The 24,611-nt window shown below is 40.4% G+C and overlaps 2 protein-coding genes across 6 annotated transcripts in view; one reads left to right on the top strand and one right to left on the bottom strand.

The window, feature by feature from the left end:
* Positions 1–4: 4 nt before the first annotated feature.
* Positions 5–11,530, bottom strand: nudt22 (nudix (nucleoside diphosphate linked moiety X)-type motif 22). Its single transcript, XM_061899657.1, has 5 exons — positions 11,042–11,530; positions 9,212–9,373; positions 9,063–9,160; positions 182–275; positions 5–106 (listed from the first exon to the last, which is right to left on the bottom strand). Exons 1-5 carry the CDS (start codon positions 11,528–11,530, stop codon positions 5–7), a joined length of 945 nt encoding a protein of 314 aa, XP_061755641.1.
* The window catches only part of dnajc4 (DnaJ (Hsp40) homolog, subfamily C, member 4), a 42,529-nt gene continuing 18,037 nt past the window's right edge, over positions 120–24,611 (top strand). For 2 of the 5 annotated variants that reach the window (XM_061900215.1, XM_061900214.1), the window contains exons 1-5: positions 11,525–11,680; positions 15,240–15,297; positions 15,360–15,464; positions 22,167–22,257; positions 22,381–22,544. In XM_061900215.1, coding sequence (XP_061756199.1) covers positions 11,554–11,680; positions 15,240–15,297; positions 15,360–15,464; positions 22,167–22,257; positions 22,381–22,544 — 545 coding nt within the window. In that variant the 5' untranslated portion in view covers positions 11,525–11,553. The other 3 variants (XM_061900217.1, XM_061900216.1, XM_061900218.1) reach the window with 3 other exon arrangements.

The raw sequence follows: 24,611 nt of genomic DNA, 5'->3' as shown, positions 1-24,611 counted from the left end.
TCGTTTACGCGTGGGGCGTCACGGTCTGGTAGAGCAGCACGGCTCCTTTGGCGGAGGGACACAGCTCCGACCACAGCGGGCTGCTGCTGTCCAGGCCCAACACCTCCTGTTGGAATGTCCCCCACTGCTTATTTGCCAAACGTAAACAGAAACAACAAACATTTAGGCGGCTGTGTCTCACCGCCGTGCTGAGGAAGACGATGTCTGTGGACTCATTGGCCTCCGCGCCGCCTTTCCAGTACAACTCTTTGACTTCGGCAGATGACAGCGCACAACTGAGGCACACGTTGAGGTACGTGAGTAAATACCAGGAAGGTATATTTATCAATTTTTTTCAAGGCTGTTATTGCTGCATTCAGGGGTATTCGGAAATATCCCACTTGGCCTCATAGAGTCCAACATAGACCAAAAACATGGCTGACGACAGGGACATCATTAAAAAGGGGGGAGATTTCTGTAGTTTTTTATGGTCTAAAACAGGTCAAGGACTCGGAACATGTAGAAAAGCAGTGGTGACCCTCGCCCCGTCCTTGTTTTTCGAAAGAGGGACCCAAGGTGCGTAATATCCTGGCTTACCTGCAGTGATATCTCCACATTCTCTAGAATAGAGAATCTGATGAAATCCTTAAATCCCTTGCAATAGCTGCTTGACTAAATGTTGGAAGGACAATGCATGATGTCGTGTCATAAGTACAATACTGTATAGCATGGGTGTCAAACTCTGGCCCGCCATGTAAATTAATTTGGCCCTTGAGGCAATATCAAATTAACATTAATGCTGGCCCGCCGGTATTGTACAGCCGCATTCACCGCTAATACTCATACTTGCCAACCCTCCCGATTTTCCCGGGAGACTCCCGAAGTATCTCCCGAGGAAACCATTCTCCCGAATTTCAACCGATTTCCACCCGGTGTACAATATTGGGGGCGTGCCTTAAAGGCCCTGCCTTAAAGCGTTCTCTACAACCTGTCGTCACGTCCGCTTTTACCCCATACAAACAGCGTGCTGGCCTAATCACATAATATATGCGGGTTTTAAACACTCACATGAGTGAATAAAACGCATACTTGGTCAACAACCATACAGGTCACACTAAGGTTGGCCGTATAAACAACTTTAAAGGGGAACATTATCACCAAACCTATGCAAGCGTCAATATATACCTTGATGTTGCAGAAAAAAGACCATGTATTTTTTTAACCGATTTCCGAACTCTAAATGGGTGAATTTTGGCGAATTAAACGCCTTTCTGTTTATCGGTCTTTTAGCGATGACGTCAGAACGTGACGTCACCGAGGTAACACACCCGCCATATTCATTTTCACATTACAAACACCGGGTCTCAGCTCCTGTTATTTTCCGTTTTTTCGACTATTTTTTGGAAACTTAGAGACATCATGCCTCGTCGGTGTGTTGTTGGAGGGTGTAACAACACTAACAGGGAGGGATTCAAGTAGCACCACTGGCAAGAAATCTTCCGCCAGACCCCCATTGAATGTGCCAGAGTGTCTGCACATTTTACCGGCGATGCTAAGACAGACATGGCACAGAGATGTATGGATAACCTGCAGATGCATTTGCAACGATTAAGTCAACAAAATCACAATGGTGAGTTTTGTTGATGTTGTTGACTTATGTGCTAATCAGACATATTTGGTCACGGCATGACTGCCAACTAATCGATGCTAACATGCTACGCTAATCGATGCTAACATGCTATTTACGCTAGCTGTATGTACATTTGAAACTAGATACCCACATGTAATGCGAAGCAAACACTTACCAATGGACGGATTTAAGTTACTCCAGTGTCACAAGATGCGAAAGTCCTGATCGTTTGGTCCGCACATTTTACCGGCGATGCTAATAAGGCAGCCATGCTATGGGCCACTTCATTAGGTACACCCACGCTATGGCTGAGTAGCGTCAATAGCTATTCGCTCAATAGCTTCAATTTCTTATTCAATTTCGTTTTCGCTATCTGCCTCCATACTCCGACCATCCGTTTCAATACATGCGTAATCTGTTGAATCGCTTAAGCCGCTGAAATCCGAGTCTGAATCCGAGCTAATGTCGCTATATCTTGCTGTGGTAACCGCCATGTTGTTTGTATTGGCAGCCCTGTGTGACGTCACAGGGAAATGGATAATGGTTTCGAAGATAGCGAAAATAAGGCACTTTAAAGCTTTATTTAGGCATATTCCGGGACCGGTAAAATTTTGATAAAAACTTCAAAAAATACAAGCCACTGGGAACTGATTTTTATTGTTTTTAACCCTTTTGAAATTGTGATAATGTTCCCCTTTATCACTGTTACAAATATGCGCCACACTGTGGACCCACACCACACAAGAATGACAAATTCGGGAGAACATCCACACCGTAACACAACATAAACAAAATACCCAGAACCCCTTGCAGCATTAACTCTTCCGGGACGCTACAATATACACCCTCCGCTACCACCACTATTAAGATTGTGCACTGTTAACTTATATAAGTGTTGCTTTTTCCATATTTAGTATTAAAGCAAACCAGCTAAGCAAACTGAGCAATAATTAACGTTTTATTTGTGCACTTTCTCTTGCTACTTCAAGACTTGAATGCTTGATTCATTCATTATTGTTATTTTATTTTCAAATTTCTTTTCAGCCTGTGAAAAAAGTTTATTTTGATATTTACCCGAGAAGGCGGCAAATAGAAAAGAGGCATTCGATTTTTATTTGATACGCCATTGAAATTGTTTTAATTATTATTATTTGAAACTCGAGTTTGCATGTCATTATAAAGTTATATAAGCCTTGCTTGTTCAATATTCAATGCAAAACTTTTTTGGGTCCCTATTAAAAAGTTAATTTGTTCAACCTTGGCCCGCCGCTTTGTTCGGTTTTAAATGTTGGCCCGCTCTGCGTTTGAGTTTGACACCACTGCTGTATAGCAAGGGTCTCAAACACGCAGCCAATTGTGGCCCGCGAGAGGTTATTCTGCGGCCCCCACCTCAATATGAAAGTTTAATGTCGATGCGGCCCGCAAGTTTTTTCTGAATGGCGCTTGACGGCGTTGTGTGCGGAGCTGAAGGAATCAACCAATCACGGTGTGGTATGTGGCTCTGGAGGGCGGAACATTGACTTCACTTGCGTGATGCAAGCAGAGGAACGTTTTGCCACTTTTCCACTAGACCTGCACACACTCTTCTACCCTCGCTCGCACGCCTGCTCGCTCTCTCTCTCGAGCTCTCGAACTCTCGCTGTCATATGTGTGATCTCTCGCTCTCTACCACGGCGCCGCTTTAACAGTCCGGGTTGCGGAGACGAGCGGTCCGGTAGTTTCTGAAGCATGCCGCCGAAGGACGGAGCGACAATACACAACTGTGGTGCACTGGACCTCATCGCTGAGACTCCGACAGAGAGTCCCTGGGCAAATCGGACGAGTAACACAATAGTCGTGATGTTAGCCCGTTCGGGGCTAATTGTGCTACCGTAACTGTAAACGCCATAGCGTGCTTATACAGTTGTGATCAAAATTATTCAACCCCCACTAGAGATGCGCGGATAGGCAATTATATCATCCGCAACCGCATCACCAAAGTCGTCATCCACCCACCGGCCACCCGAACCAACATTTTATCAGAACCGTACCCGCCCGCTGAAATACATCAGAGGTCGGCCACCTTTACCACTTACAGAACTATTTAAACCTGTTTCAAAGAGTAATGAAGACAATTGGAGCCGCTAACGTTCTCACGACTATCCAATAGCGTTCATTCTGATGACAAGAATATGGGCGTGCAGTGAAGCCATTGCCTTGGACACCTTCAACAACAAGTACGAACCCATTGTTGGTCCGGCAACATGTTGTGTGCGGCTTCCGCAATCACACGTACGAGATTGAAAGGCATACTGAGTGACACAGAGTACACTGATGGTTGTGATATAAACAACTTTAACACTTACTAATATGCGCCACGCTGTGAAGCCACACAATACAAGATTGACAAACACATTTCGGGAGAACATCCTCACAGTAACACAACCTAAACGCAACACATACCCAGAATCCTTTGTATCCGTGACAACTCCTGAATATATTTTACACCCCCGCGCCCCCAACCCCGCCCACCTTACCGACGCACGGCGGGGTGTATAAAATAGTCAGGAAGTGTCATGAATACAAAGGATTCTGGGTATTTGTCGTGTTGCGTTTATGTTGTGTTACTGTGAGGATGTTCTCCCGAAATGTGTTCGTCGTTCTTAATCGGTGTGGCTTCACAGCGTGGCGCATATTACTAAGAGTGTTAAAATTGTTTATATCACAACCATTAGTGTACTCTGTGTCACCCAGTATGCCTTGCAGTCGTGTGCGTGTGTCTGCATAAGCCACACACATGTTACTGGACTGACAAGCAGATCGTACATGTTGTAGAAGGCGACAAAAACAATGGCTTCATAGCACGCCCTAACTCTTATTATCTGGGTGACTGCCGGCAGTCATTCAAGAGAATAATGGCGTTTCTTATTGTCTTCTTCGCTTTATGACACGGGTCTTAAATGGCTCTTTGAATGGCAAAGGATACCGATCCCAGAACCATGTATATCAAATATTTCCGGATGGTCCAACCGCCACCCGCCCGAATCTAATTAAAATCCATTTTTTTGTCGTGTCAACCGGACTCCGCGGATGAGACCGCAAACCGCGCATCTCTAACCCCCACACAAGTTTTGGTGTTTTAGCAAGTTGGACATTTATCCCGTATTTTGCTTGTAGTCATATCAAATAAAGATGTGTCAAATAGACAAATGCAACTTAAATTGTAACACTGTATTTTACAAAATACCAAAAACTGACATTTTTCTTAATATCTCATTGACAAAATGATTCAACCCCCTAGTTCCATGCATCTTTAGTACTTAGTAGAACACCCTTTGGCAGTAATGACATCCTTCAAAGGTGATACATAAGCTTCTTGCAACCATCTACAGGTATTTTAGCCCATTCCTCTTGGGCAAAGGCCTCCAGTTCATTCATATTCTTGGGCTTGCGTGCTGCAACTGCCTTCTTCAAGTCCCACCACAGCTTTTCTAGAGGATTTAGGTCTGGCGACTGTGAAGGCCACTCCAGAGTCTTCCAGCCCTTCTTCTGCAAGCACTCTGATGTTGATTTGGAGGTATGCTAGGGATCGTTGTCCTGTTGGAAGCTCCAACGTCTCCCAAGCCTCAGCTTCGTCACTGACTTCATGACATTTGCAGCTAATATATCCTACTAGGAAATAGAATTCATAATGCCTTGAACGCGCTGGAGATTCCCAGTACCTGAGGCAGAGAAACAGCCCCAGAGCATGATTGACCCCCCACCATGCTTAACAGTAGGCAAGGTGTTCTTCTCTTTGTAAGCTTCATTTTTTCTCCTCCAGACATAATGTTGATTCATAGGCCCAAAGAGTTCCAGTTCCGTCTCATCACTCCATAGAACAGTTTCCCAAAACCTTTGGGGTTTGTCCAGATGATTTTTGGCATACTGGAATCTATTTTTCCTTGTGCCTGGTAGTCAGAAGTGGGGTGTGCCTGGGAGTTCTGGCATGGAGGCCTTCATCTCGTAGTGCGCACCTTATTGTCTAGGATGAAACCTGCGTTCCCCCCTCTGCAATGTCCCGTTGTAGTTCGTCAGCTGTTACGCGGGGGGTTTTCACCACTGTACACACACAGCATCCTCTTTCTACCACACCCAGGTAGTGTTTCCACTGTGCCTTTAGCTTTAAACTTGCAAATTATTCTCCCAAGTGTGTCTCTTGGAATGTGTAATGTCTTTGCTATTTTCTTATATCCATATCCTTTCTTATGAAGAGAAATTACCTTCTTTCTTGACTTCTTTGACCACTCCCTGGACTTCACCATGTTGCAAATACACCATTGACCATCTACAAGAAGCTGAGCCTCACAGTCTTTTTCAACCAGTTTAATTGTTGCTCGTTATGGTTCTAATCACATCTACAGGTGTTTTCAACACCTGATTGAAAATACGTTATTTAAATTCTGTTCTTAAGAGTTATGATCTTCAAGGGGTTGAAAAATCTTGTCAATGAGATATTAAGAGAAATGACACTGGTATGTTACAAAATATAATGTTGTAATTCAATTTTTAATGCATCTTTATTTGATATGACTATAAACAAAATGCGGAATAAATGTCCAACTTTCTAAAACAGCAAAATTGTGTGGAGATTGAATAATTTTGATCACAACTGTAACCACATTCTAGCTGCCGACATGGCGACTTACAACCTTTACTGGGGCTACCGCACATGGTCGTCACTACTGTTGCATGCTGGGTAGTGGAGTTCTTATATTCCCTAGCTCAGTGGTTCTCAAATGGGTACGCGTACCCCTGGGGGTACTTGAAGGTATGCCAAGGGGTACGTGAAATATTTTTTTAATATTCTAAAAATAGCAACAATTCAAAAATCCTTTATAAATATATTTATTGAATATTATTTCAACAAAATATGAATGTAAGTTCATAAACTGTGAAAAGAAATGCAACAATGCAATATTCAGTGTTGACAGCTAGATTTTTTTGTGGACATGTTCCATAAATATTGATGGCAAAGATTTCTTTTTTTGTGAAGAAATATTTAGAATGAAGTCCATGAATCCAGATGGATTTCTATTACAATCCCCAAAGAGGGCACTTTAAGTTGATTACTTCTATGTATGGAACTCTTTATTTATAATTGAACCACTTGTTTATTTTCCAATAAGTTTTTAGTTATTTTAATATATATTTTTTCCCAAATAGTTCAAGAAAGACCACTACAAATGAGCAATATTTTGCACTGTTATACAATTTAATAAATCAGAAACTGATGACATAGTGCTGTATTTTACTTCTTTATCTCTTTTTTTCCAACCAAAAATGCTTTGCTCTGATTAGGGGGTACTGGAATTAAAACATTTTTCACAAGAGGTACATCACTGGTAAAATGTTGAGAACCACTGCACTAGCTCATAACATCACAGTCATTATGTGTATGCATTGTTACTGACTGGAGAAATCGAATTATTATTGTTATTACCTATGACTGATTTATTTACTTAATTCGCATTTTGTTCATTTATATTTTGATTTTATTTTGTGTTGAAAATAATATTAAAGACATTTAAAAATATATTTTTTAAGTAACCTTTCCTTGCGGCCCAGACTCGGCATCCAGTGGCCCCCAGGTTAGTTGAGTTTGAGACCCCTGTATTAAACCATGCCTTTCATTAAAAAGGTTGGGGAACCCTGCTCAATATGTCAGCATTTATCATCCAGCAATCCATTTTCTACCCCTTGTCCCTCTGGTTACCTTATTTTAGGTGGAAAAAATTATTGTCTTGTTATAATTGGTCATGTGATATAGATGAATACTAAACATGTGATGTCGTCAGCCATGTTTTTTGCTGCCTTTGGATCAAAACCTTTTATGCTTGAACTTCCAAGATGGGAACTTACAACTTTCCCAATATCCCATCCTCTAGGACAGGGGTCACCAACCTTTTTTGAAACCAAGAGCTACTTCTTGGGTACTGATTAATGCGAAGGGCTACCAGTTTTATACACACTTAAATAAATTGCCAGAAATAACCAATTTGCTCAATTTACCTTTAATAAATATATTTAAAAAATGGGTATTTCAGTCTATCATTCCGTCGTAGATTTTTTTTCCTTTTAAAATTTTTTGTTGTGAATAAATGATGAAAAAAACACTTAATTGAACGGTTTAAAAGAGGAGAAAACTCGGAAAAAAATGAAAATGAAATTTTGAAACATAGTTTATCTTCAATTTCGACTCTTTAAAATTCAATATTTAACCGAAAAAAATGAAGAGAAAAACTAGCTCATTCGAATCTTTTTGAAAAAATTAAAAAAAGAATTTCTTGAACATCATTAGTAATTTTTCCTGATTAAGATTAATTTTACAATTTTGATGACATGTTTTAAATAGGTTAAAATCCAATCTGCACTTTGTTAGAATATATAACAAATTGGACCAAGCTATATTTCTAACAAAGACAAAACATTATGTATTTTAGATTTTCCACTACAAAAATTTTAAAAGAAATTCAAAATACTTTGAAATAAGATTAAAATTTGATTCTACAGATTTTCTAGATTTGCCAGAATGGCTTCACGGTGGCAGAGGGGTTAGTGCGTCTGCCTCACAATACGAAGTTCCTGCAGTCCTGGGTTCAAATCCAGGCTCGGGATCTTTCTGTGTGGAGTTTGCATGTTCTCCCCGTGAATGCGTGGGTCCCCTCCGGGTACTCCGGCTTCCTCCCACTTCCAAAGACATGCACCTGGGGATAGGTTGATTGGCAACACTAAATTGGCCCTAGTGTGTGAATGTGAGTGTGAATGTTGTCTGTCTATCTGTGTTGGCCCTGCGATGAGGTGGCGACTTGTCCAGGGTGTACCCTGCCTTCCGCCCGATTGTAGCTGAGATAGGCGCCAGCGCCCCCCGTGACCCCGAAAGGGAATAAGCGGTAGAAAATGGATGGATGGATGGAACTTTGAAGAAATATTTCACAAATATTCTTCGTCCAAAGGACAGAAGCTAAAATGAAGAATGAAATTAAAATGTATTTATTATTCTTTACAATAAAAAAATTAATTTACTTCAACTTTGATTTAAATTGTCAGGAAAGAAGAGGAAGGAATTTAAAAGGTAAAAAGGTATATGTGTTTAAAAATTATTTTCAAGGTTGTATTTTTTTCTCTAAAATTGTCTTTCTGAAAGTTATAAGAAGCAAAGTAAAACAATGAATTAATTTATTCAAACAAGTGAAGACCAAGTCTTTAAAACATTTTCTTGGATTTTCAAATTCTATTTGAGTTTTGTCTCTCTTAGAATAGAAAATTTTGAGCAAAGCGAGACCAGCTTGCTAGTAAATAAATACAATTTAAAAAATAGAGGCAGCTTACTGGTAAGTGCTGCTATTTGAGCTATTTTTAGAACAGGCCAGCGGGTGAGTCATCTGGTCCTTGTTGGTGACCCCTGCTCTATAAGCGTGGAAAGGAGACAAACCTGACGTGGAACTCTATACTGGGTCTCCCAGCGCTGCTGTGGTTGCGGGCCACGCCCATGAGCACAGGCTCTCCAAGGGAACTCAGAGGAACGTTCACCTGGAGATAAAAAAGTGTCTATTTAGTCAAAAGACGTGAGGAGATCCCTACAATCTGCAGGAGAGCGCGATGAACCTCCGCAGTTTGACGAGGACCCACCTCGTCTCTGATCTCGGCACACACGGATGAAAAAAGTTCGGAGACGACCGCTTCCGGACTCTTCTCCAGCAGGGTCATGTTGATGTTCTCCTCACCCAGACTCTGGCACACCGCCTGAGGGTGAGCAGGTGAGGCAACACCGACGCACCAAAAACTACAAACCCCGTTTCCATTTGAGTTGGGAAATTGTGTTAGATGTAAATATAAACGGAATACAATGATTTGCAAATCCTTTTCAACCCATATTCAATTGAATATGCTACAAAGACAACATATTTGATGTTCAAACTGATAAACATTTTAGTTTTTTGCAAATAATCATTAACTTTAGAATTTGATGCCAGCAACACGTGACAAAGAAGTTGGGAAAAGTGGCAATAAATACTGATCAATTTGAGTAATGCTCATCAAACACTTATTTGGAACATCCCACAGGTGTGCGGGCTAATTGGGAACAGGTGGGTGCCATGATTGGGTATAAAAACAGCTTCCCAAAAAATTCTCAGTTTTTCACAAGAAAGGATTGGGTGAGGTACACCCCTTTGTGCACAACTGTGTGAGCAAATAGTCAAACAGTTTAAGAACAACGTTTCTCAAAGTGCAATCGCAAGAAATTTAAGGATTTCAACATCTACGGTCCATAATATCATCAAAAGGTTCAGAGAATCTGGAGAAATCACTCCACGTAAGCGGCATGGCCGGAAACCAACATTGAATGACCGTGACCTTCCATCCCTCAGACGGCACTGTATCAAAAACCGACATCAATCTCTAAAGGATATCACCACGTGGGCTCAGGAACACTTCGGAAAACCACTGTCACTAAATACAGTTGGTCGCTACATCTGTAAGTGCAAGTTAAAGCTCTACTATGCAAAGCGAAAGCCATTTATCAACAACATCCAGAAACGCCGCCGGCTTCTCTGGGCTCGAGATCATCTAAGATGGACTGATGCAAAGTGGAAAAGTGTTCTGTGGTCTGACGAGTCCACATTTCAAATTGTTTATTGAAATATTCGACATCGTGTCATCCGGACCAAAGGGGAAGCAAACCATCCAGACTGTTATCGACACAAAGTTCAAAAGTCAGCATCTGTGATGGTATGGGGGTGCATTAGTGCCCAACGCATGGGTAACTTACACATCTGTGAAAGCACCATTAATGCTGAAAGGTTCATACAGGTTTTGGAACAACATATGCTGCCATCTAAGCACCGTCTTTTTAATGGACGCCCCTGCTTATTTCAGCAAGACAATGCCAAGCCACATTCAGGAAGTGTTACAACAGCGTGGCTTCGTAAAAAAAAGAGTGTGTGTACTTTCCTGGCCCGCCCGCAGTCCAGACCTGTCTCCCATGGAAAATGTGTGGCGCATTATGAAGCGTAAAATACGACAGCTGAGACCCCGGACTGTTGAACGACTGAATCTCTACATAAAACAAGAATAGGAAAGAATTCCACTTTCAAAGCTTCAACAGTTAGTTTCGTCAGTTCCCAAACGTTTATTGAGTGTTGTTAAAAGAAAAGGTGATGTAACACAGTGGTGAACATGCCCTTTCCCAACTACTTTGGCACGTGTTGCAGCCATGAAATTCTAAGTAAATTATTATTTGCAAAAAAAAATTAAGTTTATAAGCTTGAACATCAAATATCTTGTCTTTGTAGTGCATTCAAGTGAATATGGGTTGAAAATAATTTGCAAATCATTGTATTCCGTTTATATTTACATCTAACACAATTTCCCAACTCATATGGAAACAGGGTTTGTATCACAAGACCTTACCTTTGGTTCTGGGTGACCACCAGGAATGTCCAGCTTCCCGCCCGCCTCCGCTACCTTCTGGCTGCGCCTGATCAGCACCACCTGCCCGTCGCTGGTGCACATAACGGCGCCCACGCCTAGAGGCTGGGCCAACAGGGCTTGGCGGCTGCTGAAGTCCGCCTCGCCGCGTCTACACAGCTCCTCCACCCGCCAGGACCAGTTGGTCCCCAGATAGTCCTTGTAGGACGTGAGTCCGACTCGCAGAGTCAGCACCCGTGCTGGCGCGCCAAAGCTCCTCTCACCCCCTGTTGAGTCTTGGCAGGACGCAGTGCGACCTGAGGACTCCGCAGCAGACGGCAGACCGGGAGGTGGTGCCAGGTGGAAAGAGTGCAACCTGAATTTGGCGCCGTTGAAAAGCCAGGGCTCCTTGGACACCCGCGCCGTCCACACCTCCTCGATGTGACGTTCCAGAGCTGCGTCCGACTGACGGTTGAACCTGCAAGTTGACATTCCGGCACCTCACACGTAGAAACATGTCTTCATGCTGGATCATCCTACCTTTCAGAGATCTCCACCTGCACCTGGGACTGCTGCAGACCTCGCCAGGGTCCACAGTGCAGCAGCAGAGACACCTCAGGGTCCATCAGCTACTGCTCATCAGTACTACAACACAGAACCGTTTGCTTATTATAGACAAACTTACTTTTTTTAATGTTGCCTATCGTTCACAATCATTATGAAATTATTTTTATTAGGATTTTAAAGATGATAAAAAAACGCTTGGATTGTCCGCCTAATGGTAGTCACTCTTGTAGCCTTCAAAGTCTCTAAAACAACTTCAAAACCCTCCATCAATGTTTTAGATAGATAGATAGATAGATAGTACTTTATTGATTCCTTCAGGAGAGTTCCTTCAGGAAAATTAAAATTCCAGCAGCAGTGTACAGAGTTGAGATCAATTGAAATAAAAGTAAAAAGTAAATAATGGGGGTTTAAATGGAAACAAAATAGAGAAATATTACAATAAGAATAAAAAATAAAAAGCAACAATGGAAATAAAAATATAACAGTAAAATAAGAATATAACAAGACAAAGTAGGCAGTAGTGACCATGTTATGTTTATATACACACTGCAAGTATATATATATAATGTAGTAATGGACACCTTCATAACAATATGTAATATGTACAATATACACACTGTGCAAGTGTGTGTGTGTGTGTATATATATATATATATATATATATTTTTTTTTATTTTATTATTTTTTTTAAACACACACTTTCATTACAATATGTAGTATGTACAATATACACACTGCACGTGTGTGTGTATATATATATAGATATATACATATATATATATATATATATATATATATATATATATTGTAAAAACAGACACCTTCATAACAATATGTAATATGTGCAATATACACACTGCAAGTATATATATAATGTACAAACCCCGTTTCCATATGAGTTGGGAAATTGTGTTAGATGTAAATATAAACGCAATACAAAGATTTGCAAATCCTTTTCAACCCATATTCAGTTGAATATGCTACAAACACAACATATTTGATGTTCAAACTGATAAATATTTTTTTTTTTGCAAATAATCATTAACTTTAGAATTTGATGCCAGCAACACGTGACAAAGAAGTTGGGAAAGGTGGCAATAAATACTGATAAAGTTTAGGAATGCTCATCAAACACTTATATGGAACATCCAACAGGTGTGCAAGCTAATTGGGAACAGGTGGGTGCCATGATTAGGTATAAAAGCAGCTTCCATGAAATGCTAAGTAATTCACAAACAAGGATTGGGTGAGGGTCACCAATTTGTAAGCAAATTGTCAAACAGTTTTAGAACAACATTTCTCAACGAGCTATTGCAAGGAATATAGGGATTTTACCATTTACGGTCCGTAAAATCATCAAAAAGTTCAGAGAATCTGGAGAAATCACTGCACGTAAGCGATGATATTACGGACTTTTGATCCCTCAGGCGGTACTGCATCAAAAACCGACATCCGTGTGTAAAGGATATCACCACATGGGCTCAGGAACACTTCATAAAACCACTGTCAGTAACTACAGTTGGTCGCTACATCTGTAAGTGCAAGTTAAAACTCTACTATGCAAAACCAAACTTATTTATCAACAATATCCTGAAACGCTGCCCGAGCTCACCTAAGATGGACTGATGCAACGTGGAAAGATGTTCTGTGGTCTGACGAGTCCACATTTCAAAATATATTTGGAAACTGTGGACGTGGTGTCCTCCAGAATGAAGAGGAAAATAACCAGTCGGATTGTTATAGGCCCAAAGTTCAAAAGCCAGCATCTGTGATGGTATGGGGGTGTATTAGTGCCCAAGGCATGGGTAACTTACACATCTGTGAAGGCACCATTAATGCCGAAAAGTCCATACAGGTTTTGGAGCAACATATATTGTCATCCAAGCAACGTTATTATTGACGCCCCTGCTTATTTCAGCTAGACAATAGTGTGGCTTTGTGAAAAAAGAGTGCATGTACTTTCCTGGCCTGCCTGCAGTCCAGACCTGTCTTCCATCGAAAATGTTGGCGCATTATGAAGCGTAAAATACGACAGCGGAGACCCCAGACTGTTTAACAACTGAAGCTCTACATAAAACAAGAATGGGAAAGAATTCCACTTTCAAAGCTTCAACAATTAGTTTCCTCAGTTCCCAAACGTTTATTGAGTGTTGTTAATGGTGATGTAACACAGTGGTGAACATGGACTTTCCCAACTACTTTGGCAAGTGTTGCAGCCATGAAATTTTAATTTAATTACTATTTGCAAAATAAAATAAAGTTTATGAGTTTGAACATCATATATTTTGTCTTTGTAGTGCATTCAACTGAATATGGGTTGAAAAGGATTTGCAAATCATTGTATTCCGTTTATGTGTACATCTAACACAATTTCCCAACTCGTATGGAAACGGGGTTCGTATTATAAATGGTCTTGAATGACAGGAATACTGCTCACCTGTATGTCACCTGTATGGAGACTCACCTGTATCTTGCTTTCTCTTCCGCAAAAGGGCAGTAAGCGTTCCTCAACAGAGAGTTAAACAAACATAAACCAGGAAAGGAAGAGGAAGTAAATACGATTTACAAAAAACTTCCCAGATTCCTAGTTGGTGGAAACTATTTAGTAAAAAAAGAAATAAAAACATTAGCAGATAATATTTTTTGCGCCGTTGGATCCTTTTGACAGGCTGAGATTTTGCGACAGTCCTAACACGTTGACGATTTCCCTATGAATGAAAGCGATGCTATTGGTTGACATAGACACGTGACCGTACCATTTTGTTATTGAAACTATTGTTTCTTTCTGGCCAGTGTAGTTGTCTTATTACATATTTACATTTTTAAATTCGTCTTCAAACAAGATATTTGCGTTTTGGTGACGGACATGTGTCAAGCTATATAGACTAAAAAGCGTGTAGTGTTTGCGTCAAGTGCCAATATTCAATCTTGTTCCGGTGTGATAAAACATATTCCAAGGTGTACGGTGAACGGTGAAACAAAATTGACTCAAAACAGATATGATCATTTCGCAACAATTCATGGCGGATAAATTATTCTGTGACATTTCACGGTACGTTTTTGTCAAAACTGGATTGACCAGTAAAAAACATTTCTGTGTTGTATTTTGAAGGCATCGTTTTTCCACTTCCGGTCTGAGTGACGCTTGTCGACGGCGTTCACGCAACTTGACGGAAACACTCTTATGAAACTCAGTCATTCTTGGTATGTCGATTTTTTTCAGATTTTCCGTCAACATTACCGCGTTTGTTAAAAGTTCAAGCAGACTAATGTCTTTTTTCGCTTTTTTGTTACGTTTTGTTCGTGTTGTAGTGCGTTGACCGGCGTTCGAGTGCTTAATGCTAACCCCAGCTAGCATTGTTTTGTTTTTTTGGTGACATAGCCATCCATTTCCTACCGCTTGTTTCTTTTAGGGTCGCGGGGTGGTGCTGTATAGTCAACATATATAGTGGTTGACTGTTATGATGACGTCATTCATTAATGGACCCCGTGGCCACAGCCCTGTGATATAAAAGTCACGTGGTACCATTCTTGTTTACACAGTAGGCTTTAAAATAACAAATGCTTTGTTTTTGTTTTTACTGCTGCCTTATTATCTTTTTAAAATGACAATCTCACTCTTTATGGTCCTCAGACCGAGTCACAGTTGCTGACGTCATCAACACTGTGCCCTGTGCATGTATCCAAACAAGGTAACCTTCTTGGCAGTACAGTTACACAACTGCAGTCAACACATGGTTTCTTTCCTAAAAAGAAAGAGCTGCAGGTATCTGGTCGCCATGCAGTTGGAGGCGCAGCTCCGTCTCTGTCAGACTTGCCTGTGGTGCTGCAAGAGTGGACTGCGTCTCTTCTCACAGAGGTAATGTTTGTACATATACTCCCACTCCACCTGTTTGGGCAACATGTTTCAAACCACCGGGTTAAGCCAAGACTGGCGCAAAAGACAAAAAGATGGACAACAGACCTGACGTCCCGACGCTCTGTCATAAGGGCCTACTGAAATGATATTTTCTTATTTAAACGGGGATAGCAGGTCCATTCTATGTGTCATACTTAATCATTTTGCGATATTGCCATATTTTTGCTGAAAGGATTTAGTAGAGAACATTGACGATAAAGTTTGCAACTTTTGGTCGCTAATAAAAAAGCCTTTACCGGAAGTAGTAGACGATGTGCGCGTGACGTCACGGGTTGTAGGGCTCCTCACATCCTCACATTGTTTACAATCATAGCCAGCAGCAGCTAGAGCTATTCGGACCGAGAAAGCGACAATTTGCCCATTAATTTGAGCGAGGTTGAAATATTCGTGGATGAGGAAATTTAGAGTGAAGGACTAGAAAAAACTAAAAAAAGTTAAAAAAAATAATAAAAAAAAAAAGGCGATTGCAGTGGGACCGATTCAGATGTTTTTAGACACATTTACTAGGATAATTCTGGGAAATCCATTATCTGCCTATTGTGCTGGTAGTGTTTTAGTGAGTTAAATAGTATTTTAAAATCGCAAGGGTGGGGCCACGGGTGTGTTGACGCCAGAGTCTCTGAGGGAAGTCACGGCATCTGCAGCAGGACGGAAGCTCCGCTGATCTCCGGTAAGAGCCGACTTACAACCACAATTTTTTCACCAAAAACTGCCGGTTGACATGTAGTCTGGATCCATGTTCGCTTGACCGCTCTGATCCATAGTATAGCTTCACCTCCTGGAATTTTAAACAAGGAAACACTGTGTGTTTGTGTGGCTAAAGGCTAAAAGCGTCCCACCTCCATCTTTCTACTTAGACTTAAATAAATAATAAATGAAAAATGGGTTGTACTTGTATGGTGCTTTTCTACCTTCGAGGTACTCAAAGCGCTTTGACACTACTTCCACATTTACCCATTCACACACTGATGGAGGGAGCTGCCATGCAAGCTGCTAACCAGCACCCATCAGGAGCAAGGGTGAAGTGTCTTGCTCAGGACACAACAGACGTGATGAAGTTGGTCCTAGGTGGAGATTGAACCAGGGACCCTCGGGTTGCGCACTGCCACTGTTCCACTGCGCCACGCCGTCCCTTCTCCATTATTAATTATTATTACCGTATTTCCTTGAATAGCCGCCGGGCATGTAATATGCGCCTGCCTTGAATTACTGCCGGGCAAAACTGACTCCCCAAATCAATAAGCGCATGCTTACTTTTACCGCCCGGTCAAATTCGTGACGTCATGAGTGACGCTTCCCCTGCCGTCATCTTCAAAATGGCAGAGGAGGTTTTATTTGCATTTACTGCGTGTAAACCAGGGGTCTTGTTCCACAGCCATACAGATCACACTAATAGTTGTGATATAAACAACTTTTAACACTCTTACTAATATGCGCCACACTCTGTGAACCCACACCAAACTCATTTCTGGAGAACATTGGCTCTGTAACACATTATAAACGCAACATAACACTTACCCAGAATGCAATGCATCCACGACTCCTGGCTACACCACACACTCGCTGGCCCCAACCCCCCCGCCCCCCTCTTCTCCGTGCGTTGGTTGAGGTGGGCGGGGTTAGGGGCGCGTGTATAATATATCCAAGAGTCACGGATGCACGGCATTATGGGTAATCCCTATGCTGTGTTTCTAATGTGCCACAGAGCCAATGCTCTCCAGAAATGTGCTTGGTGTGGGTCCACAGAGTGTGGCGCATATTATTAAGAGTGTTAAAGTTGTTTATATCACAACCATCAGTGTAAAAGGTATGGCTGTTGAGCAAGTATGCAGTGCAATCTCTTACCAGAAGCAGCGAAATTCATGTGTCTGGCCGGCACGCAGATAGCATGGTGTAAAAGTGGGCACAATGATATGTGGTAGAGCAGTGTTCCCCATCCACCGGGCCGCGGACGCAGAATAATTTTTTATTAGAATTTTTTTTATCCCACACAATTTTTTTCTGCATGCCATTGGTAAGCGCAGGGGTGAGAAGAGGTTTTAAAATTATTAGCGCCTGCTTACTTTTACCGCATACTTTGAATAAGCGCAGGGGTGAGAAGAGGTTTTAAATTCATTAGCGCCCCAGCGGCTATTCAAGGAAATACGGTAATTGAATTATTATTAATTGAACAAATTGCAAAAGATTCAGCAACACAGATGTCCAGAATACTGTGTAATTATGTGATTAAAAAAGGCTACTTATAGCTTGGATCGGGCTGGAAAATAATGTCCACTACAACCCGAGATGTCAAAGGCGCGCGTCGTCATACCGCGACGTTTTCAACAAGACACTTCGCGGGAAATTTAAAATTGCAATTTAGTAAACTAAAAAGGCCGTATTGGCATGTGTTGCAATGTTAATATTTCATCATTGATATATAAACTATCAGACTGCGTGGTCGCTAGTAGTGGCTTTCAGTAAGCCTTTAAACGGGCACAAAAACAAGGTTAGAGTCTTGAAATACTCACAGGAACGCCACGATGCATGCCAACACACAATTCTATTATTACCTCCGCCACTCAGTTAGTTTGTTACTTAGTCAGCAACACAGCTCTAAATGGTAGGTGAGGGGTTAATGGAACTGATAAAAAACAAATTAATACATTTTGAAGGTTATTTTTTTTAAAAAGGATACTTTACTATTGCGGGCAGATAAAATGATGTCGCGATGACTTTGACACCGCTGATCTAACCCAACTAACAGTGTCAAAACGCAAAGTAGTTTTAAAGACAACATTTTTTTTGTAACAGCCATTATTGTATGAATTTGCCCCTGGATTTCATTATTAATTATATATATATATGAATATATACATCCATATATACATACATACATATTTTTAAATAGACTGTCGATTTTACAGTAAAAACTTTACATGTACAAAATATTACTGTAAAATATAGTGGGGTTTTGTATTTTTTACATTTTACGGTAAATGGAAAAACAGTACCAATTAGAGATGTCCGATAATGTTTTTTTTGCCGATATCCAATATTCCGATATTGTCCAACTCTTAATTACCGATTCCGATATCAACCGATACCGATATATTCAGTGGTGGAATGAACACATTTTTATGCCTGATTTTGTTGTGATGCCCCGCTGGATGCATTAAATAATGTAACAAGGTTTTCCCAAATAAATCAACTCAAGTTATGGAAAAAAATGCCAACATGGCACTGCCATATTTTGTTATTGAAGTCACAAAGTGGATTCTTTTTTTTAACATGCCTCAAAACAGCAGCTTGGAATTTAAGACATGCTCTCCCTGCGAGAGCATGAGGTCGGCGGGGTTGGAGGGGCGAGTGGGGGTGGGGGTAGCACGGTGTGTGTATTGTAGCGTCCTGGAAGAGTTAGTGCTCCTAGGGGTTTTGGGTATTTGTTGTGTTGTGTTACGGTGCGGATGTTCTCCCGAAATGTGTTTATCATTCTTGTTTGGTGTGGTTTCATAGTGTGGCGCATATTTATAACAATGTTAAAGTTGTTTATACCGCCACCCTCAGTGTGACCTGTATGGCTGTTGACCAAGTATGCGTTGCATTCACTTGTGTGTGAAAAGCCGTAGGTATTATGTGAGTAAGTCGGCACGCAAATGCAGTGTCTTTAAGGTTTATTGGTGCTCCGTACTTCTGCCTACATCTGTATACACAGCGGCGTTTTAAAAAGTTTTCATTTTTACTTTTTGAAACTGATACCGATAATTTCCGATATTATATTTTAAAGCATTTATTGGCCAATAGTATCAACCGGCCGATATTATCGAACATCCCTTCTACCAATTTTTTATTTATTTTTATTTTTTTTACAAAAAAAGCTGGCATCTTAGTTGCCAGAATTTTACTATTAAATTGACCTGGGTTTTTACAAAATTATATTTTTCATCGATAAACAGTACAAGTTCCTTTTTTTTTTATTCTGGCAACTGAGCTGCCAGTTTTTCTTCCGTAAAAGCAAATGTATAGTTTTGCTATACAGTAATACACCGTTAAAAGCAAGATTTTACAGTCAAAAACTGGCAGCTCAGTCAACAGAATCTCAACGCAAAAAACAGTAATAGTTTCTTATTCAATTTACAGTAATAAGCTGTAAAGAACACCGTAAAATGTATTGTCAATTTTATTAATTTGATGGGTACTTTACTGTAAAGTTAGGTATTTTTGTTTAGACAAAAACATTTTTGGAAAGTATGATAACAAACTGTGATATTTGTTGTATTAATGCAAACTGGTAAAGTTTAAAAGGTATTCAATTTCAAGCGGTACATATATTTTTTCTGTCTTAATGAAAAAAATAAATTACATGTATTGAGAAAATATGAAGTACTTTATTGATACATATTTCCAGGTCTTTTTTATTTATTTATCTATCAAAATAACATAAAAAACACAAGATACACGTACAATTATCATTCACACATAACGGTTGTTTCTTTCTGTTGTTAGTATTCTGGTTTGTACAATATAAAACAATGCAGTCTGCTTTGGATACAGTTCTTAATATTAACAATATAACAATATGTATCAATACAGTCTGCAAGGTATGCAGTTATTAATATTAACAATATAACAATGTGTAACAATACAGTCTGCAAAGGATACAGTTATTAAAATTAACAATATATATCATTACATTCTGCAAGGGATACAGTTAATATTAACAATGTAACAATATATATCGTTACAGTCTGCAAGGGATGCAGTTGTTATTATTAACAATATAAAAATATAGAACGATACAGTCTGCAAGGGATACAGTTATTAATATTAACAATATAACAATATATATTTATTCAGTCTGCAAGGGATACAGTACATGATTGTTTGTGCTGCTGGTCCACTATTAGTACTAACCTTTAACAGCTAATTTTACTCATTTTCATTCATTACTAGTTTCTATGTAACTGTTTTTATGTTGTTTTACTTTGTTTTTTATTCAAGAAAATGTTTTTTTATTTATTTATCTCATTTCATTTTTGTTATTTATTTTAAAAAAAGCACCTTATCTTCACCACACCAGGTTGTCAATTAACTTAAATCATTTAATGAGTTCTGAAAAACGAGGTCCAGTCCAGATTATGTCCAGGAGGGGCTCAGCAACCCACACCTTTTATTTATTTCCAGGTCTTTGCGGGACGGATAAAATGATGTCGCGGGCCAGATCTGAGTTTGACACCTCTGATCTAACCCAACTAATAGTGTCAACTAAAACAGAACATAGTTTTAAAGACAACATTTCTGCTCCAGCTCTTGTTGGAATGTAATATCTAATGTTGTGGTTTAACAAGTGTATGTTTAACTGGTTTTCTTGTGGAAAAGATGTCCCCTTTTAGAACAATACACAAGCAACTAGGACAGGGGTGTCAAACTCAAATACAGATAGGGCCAACATTTTAAACTGAATAATGCCGTGGGCCAAGGTTGAACAAATTAAACTTTTAATAGGGACCCAAACAAGTTTTGCATTGAATATTGAACAAGCAAGGTTTAAATAACTTTATAGTGACATGCAAAATTGAGTTTCAAATAATAATAATAATAATAAAAATATCAATGGCATATCAAATATATTTAATAAAAAATGTAATGCCTCTTTTCTATTTGCAGCCTTCTGAGGTAAATATCAAAATAAACTTTTTCCACAGGCTAATAATAAATTTGAAAATAAAATAACAATAATGAACGGATCAAACCTTCAAGCCTTGAAGTAGCAAGAAAAAGTGCGTGATTAAACGTTAATTATCGCTCAGTTTGCTACACTGTTTTGCTTTAACACTGAATATGGAACAAGAAACGCTTATACAACAACTTTGAAAAAACATCAACGGTATATTACATAAAATTGTATTAAAAAATGTTATGCCTCTTTTCTATTTGCAGCCTTCTGAGGTAAATGTCAACAATAACTTTTTCCACAGGCTAATAAATCTGAAAATAAATTAACTATGAAATGGGCGGAGTTGGGGGGGCGGGGTGTATATTGTAGCGTCCCGGAAGAGTTAGTTCTGCAAGGGGTTCTGGGTATTTGTTCTGTTGTGTTTATGTTGTGTTACGGTGTGGATGTTCTCCCAAAATGTGTTTGTCATTCTTGTTTGGTGTGGGTTCAGTGTGGCACATATTTGTAACAATGTTAAAGTTGTTTATACGGCCACCCTCAATGTGACCTGTATGTCTGTTGACCAAGTAACCCTTGCATTCACTAATGTGTGTGTACAAGCCGCATATATCATGTGACTTGGCCGGCACGCTGTTAGTATGGAGGGAAAGCGGACAAATTGACAGGTTGTAGAGAACATTAAAGGCAGTGTCCGGGTGGAAATCGGGAAAAATTCGGGAGAGTGGTTGCCCAGGGAGATTTTCGGGAGGGTTGGCAAGTATGAGTATTAGCGGTGAATGCGGTGTTACAGCGGCACCGCCGCTATACAATACCGGCGGGCCAGCTCTAATGATAATTTGATATTACCTCAAAGGCCAAATGAAATTACACGGCGGGCCAAATTTGGCCCACGGGCCTGAGTTTGACACCCATGAACCAGGATCAACAACACTGCCAGTTGTCTGTGGTTTCATGTTTCATCGACTTTGCCCTTTGTTTCTTGTCAGGAAAGCTGCAAACTACTACGACCTGCTTGGAGTCAAATCTGATGCCACGTCGGATGAAATAAAACATGCTTTTTTTGACAAATCTAAAAAGGTAATCACCCTTATTTAAATGTTTTTAGAAAACATCCCAGCACATTTGTCAATGCGGCATCGGTGTGTGTCTTTTTCACCGCCGATTTGTGTGTACTGACTTGCGCGTGGCGTGCGACCGCAGGTACACCCGGACCGCGACCCGTCCAACCCGGCGCTGCACAGCCAGTTTGTGCAGCTGAACGAGGCCTACCACGTGCTGAGCAAGGAGCCCAGCAGGAAGGAGTACGACTTCAAAATCGGCGGGGGAGGCCACGCCTTCCGAGCCGCATCCAGCCACAGAAGCAGGTGATGATACGTTTGCACTGATTACATGACAGCACACCTGGGCAAAATTTTGGCCCGAAGGCCACACCTTAAGCTTTTGAATCTGGCCCGCCGGACATTCCCAAATACTTTTTTTAGATCGTTAAGATGGAAAGTGTAGCTGCCATTATGATGTTTTCTGATGAGCGTAAGTCTTGAACTATACAAAGTATTTCAATGCTTGAAATCTGCGCTTTTTGGATGACATACCAGTTACTATGGTCCTCTAATTAGTTACAACCACCCCTTGGGCACATCCAACCGGTAGGAGGCCATGGGAGAGACCCAGGACACTTTGGGAAGACTATGTCTCCCGGCTGGCCTGGGAACGCTTCAGGATCCTCCGGGAGGAGCTGGACCAAGTGGCTGGGGAGAGGGAAGTCTGGGCTTCTCTGCTTAGGCTGCTGCCCCTGCGACCCCACATTGGATAAGCGGAAGTAAATGGATGGATGGTAATCTAATTAGTTAATATAGTCATTTAATTAGTTACTATGGTAATGTAAGTCACAGCAGCTCAGACGAGGCACCAAGCAGTGTGTGCGGGAAGCGTTTCCACAGACGCGGAAGGAGATTTTCACAACAATGTTCTAAAGCTTACTGCTATATCAGATTGTAGGTGGGTTTATTTTCTACCCTTCGCGTTCATATTTCACTGTTTGTTGCATTTTTGTTGCGCTTCACTTGATTGTAAAATATGTGCATGGAAAGGGGGTGTTGTCAATATCAGTGTTTTATCCTTCATAGAAAAATGTAAAATTCCATTACCTTTTTTAAGGCGCTCTGTCGACATGATAAGTCAGGGGTAGGGAACCTATGGCTCTGGAGCCAGATGAGGCTCTTTTGATGACTGCATCTGACTCTGGGATAAATCTGAGCCGACATTGCGTAGCACGACAAGTAATGAATAATTCCACATGTAATCACAGTGTTAAAAAAAAAGTTCAAAATATAAAACATTCTCATGCATTTTTAATCCATCCATCCGTTTTCAACCGCACCAGTTCAAGAAGTTGCGTTAATGGTATGAAGTTATTTATTTATTTTTGGTTAGTGTAGGGCTTGCCCTCCTGGGGGTTTTTCAGACCACCAAGCACCGACATGAGAGCCTGTTTCAGGGTTACAATATTGTTTTATTTTTCAATAATTCTCTCAGTTTCTTTCCAGCAATTGTCTTTTCCTCTTTCGTTCTCACTCGCGCTCTTGCTCCAATGCCAACCCTGTCTCTCCTCCTGGCTGCTGCTTATAACAGAGCGACAGGTGATTAGATAACAAGGCCCAGGCGGGCCATATATGCACCTGTCGCTGATTTCGAGGCCGATCCTGGCAACACCCCACTTTGCTGCAGGCCCGCAGGCCACGCCCCCTCCACAGTTAGCTTCAGAATAACAGTGTTATTACAAAGAATAAGAGACCTATTATACTCTAGAAATGTTGGTCTTACTTAAAAATGCACGCATTTAGTTGTGTTCAGTGTTAAAAAAATATTATATGGCTCTTACGTAAATACATTTTCAAATATTTGGACTCTTAGCTCTCTCAGCCAAAAAAGTTCCTGACCCCTGTGATAAGTAGTTAATGGTTAGCCCAGATTCACAAGCATACAAACCAAACAAATACATCCAAATATAATGAAAACAAACAAAAAGCATACCAAAAAAAGCAGTGCAAAAACTTTATGAAGTATAAACCGAACAAAAAATAATATACACATCATAGGATGATACAAAAGAAATACAAAAAACAGACAAAAAAATCAGTAACATAATAAATAAAAAGCAAAATGTAAACACTTACGGCTGTCCATATGATCTTATTTTTCTGTCTTTATATATATTTTTTAATTGGAATATATTTCTACAATCTTTGATCTCATTGTAAGGAGAATTCCACAGTTTAACCCTCACCATTCAATGTTTATTCCAATTAAGTTCCCGTTAATTCCCATGGAAAGTTTCCAACTTTGAATATTCCCGCAGTTGTGCAACCCTAAGTGGCAGACGTGTGTATACAGTGAGCTGGAGGGGTGTTAATGAGAGGAGCAGGAGAAAA

Source organism: Nerophis ophidion, linkage group LG05 (assembly GCF_033978795.1).
Source record: "Nerophis ophidion isolate RoL-2023_Sa linkage group LG05, RoL_Noph_v1.0, whole genome shotgun sequence".
Taxonomy (NCBI): domain Eukaryota; kingdom Metazoa; phylum Chordata; class Actinopteri; order Syngnathiformes; family Syngnathidae; genus Nerophis; species Nerophis ophidion.
This window is presented reverse-complemented; position numbering and strand designations above follow the sequence as displayed.

Bases quoted from the DNA above. Each gene is read 5' to 3' on its own strand.
- nudt22 (XM_061899657.1), bottom strand. From the start codon at position 11,530: ATGTCAACTTGCAGGTTCAACCGTCAGTCGGACGCAGCTCTGGAACGT. The intron at 9,374-11,041 runs GTAAGGTCTTGT...GCTCACCCTCAG, and splicing joins GTGGTCACCCAGAACCAAAG to GCGGTGTGCCAGAGTCTGGG. The intron at 9,161-9,211 runs GTAGGGATCTCC...TTTTATCTCCAG, and splicing joins ATCGCGCTCTCCTGCAGATT to GTGAACGTTCCTCTGAGTTC.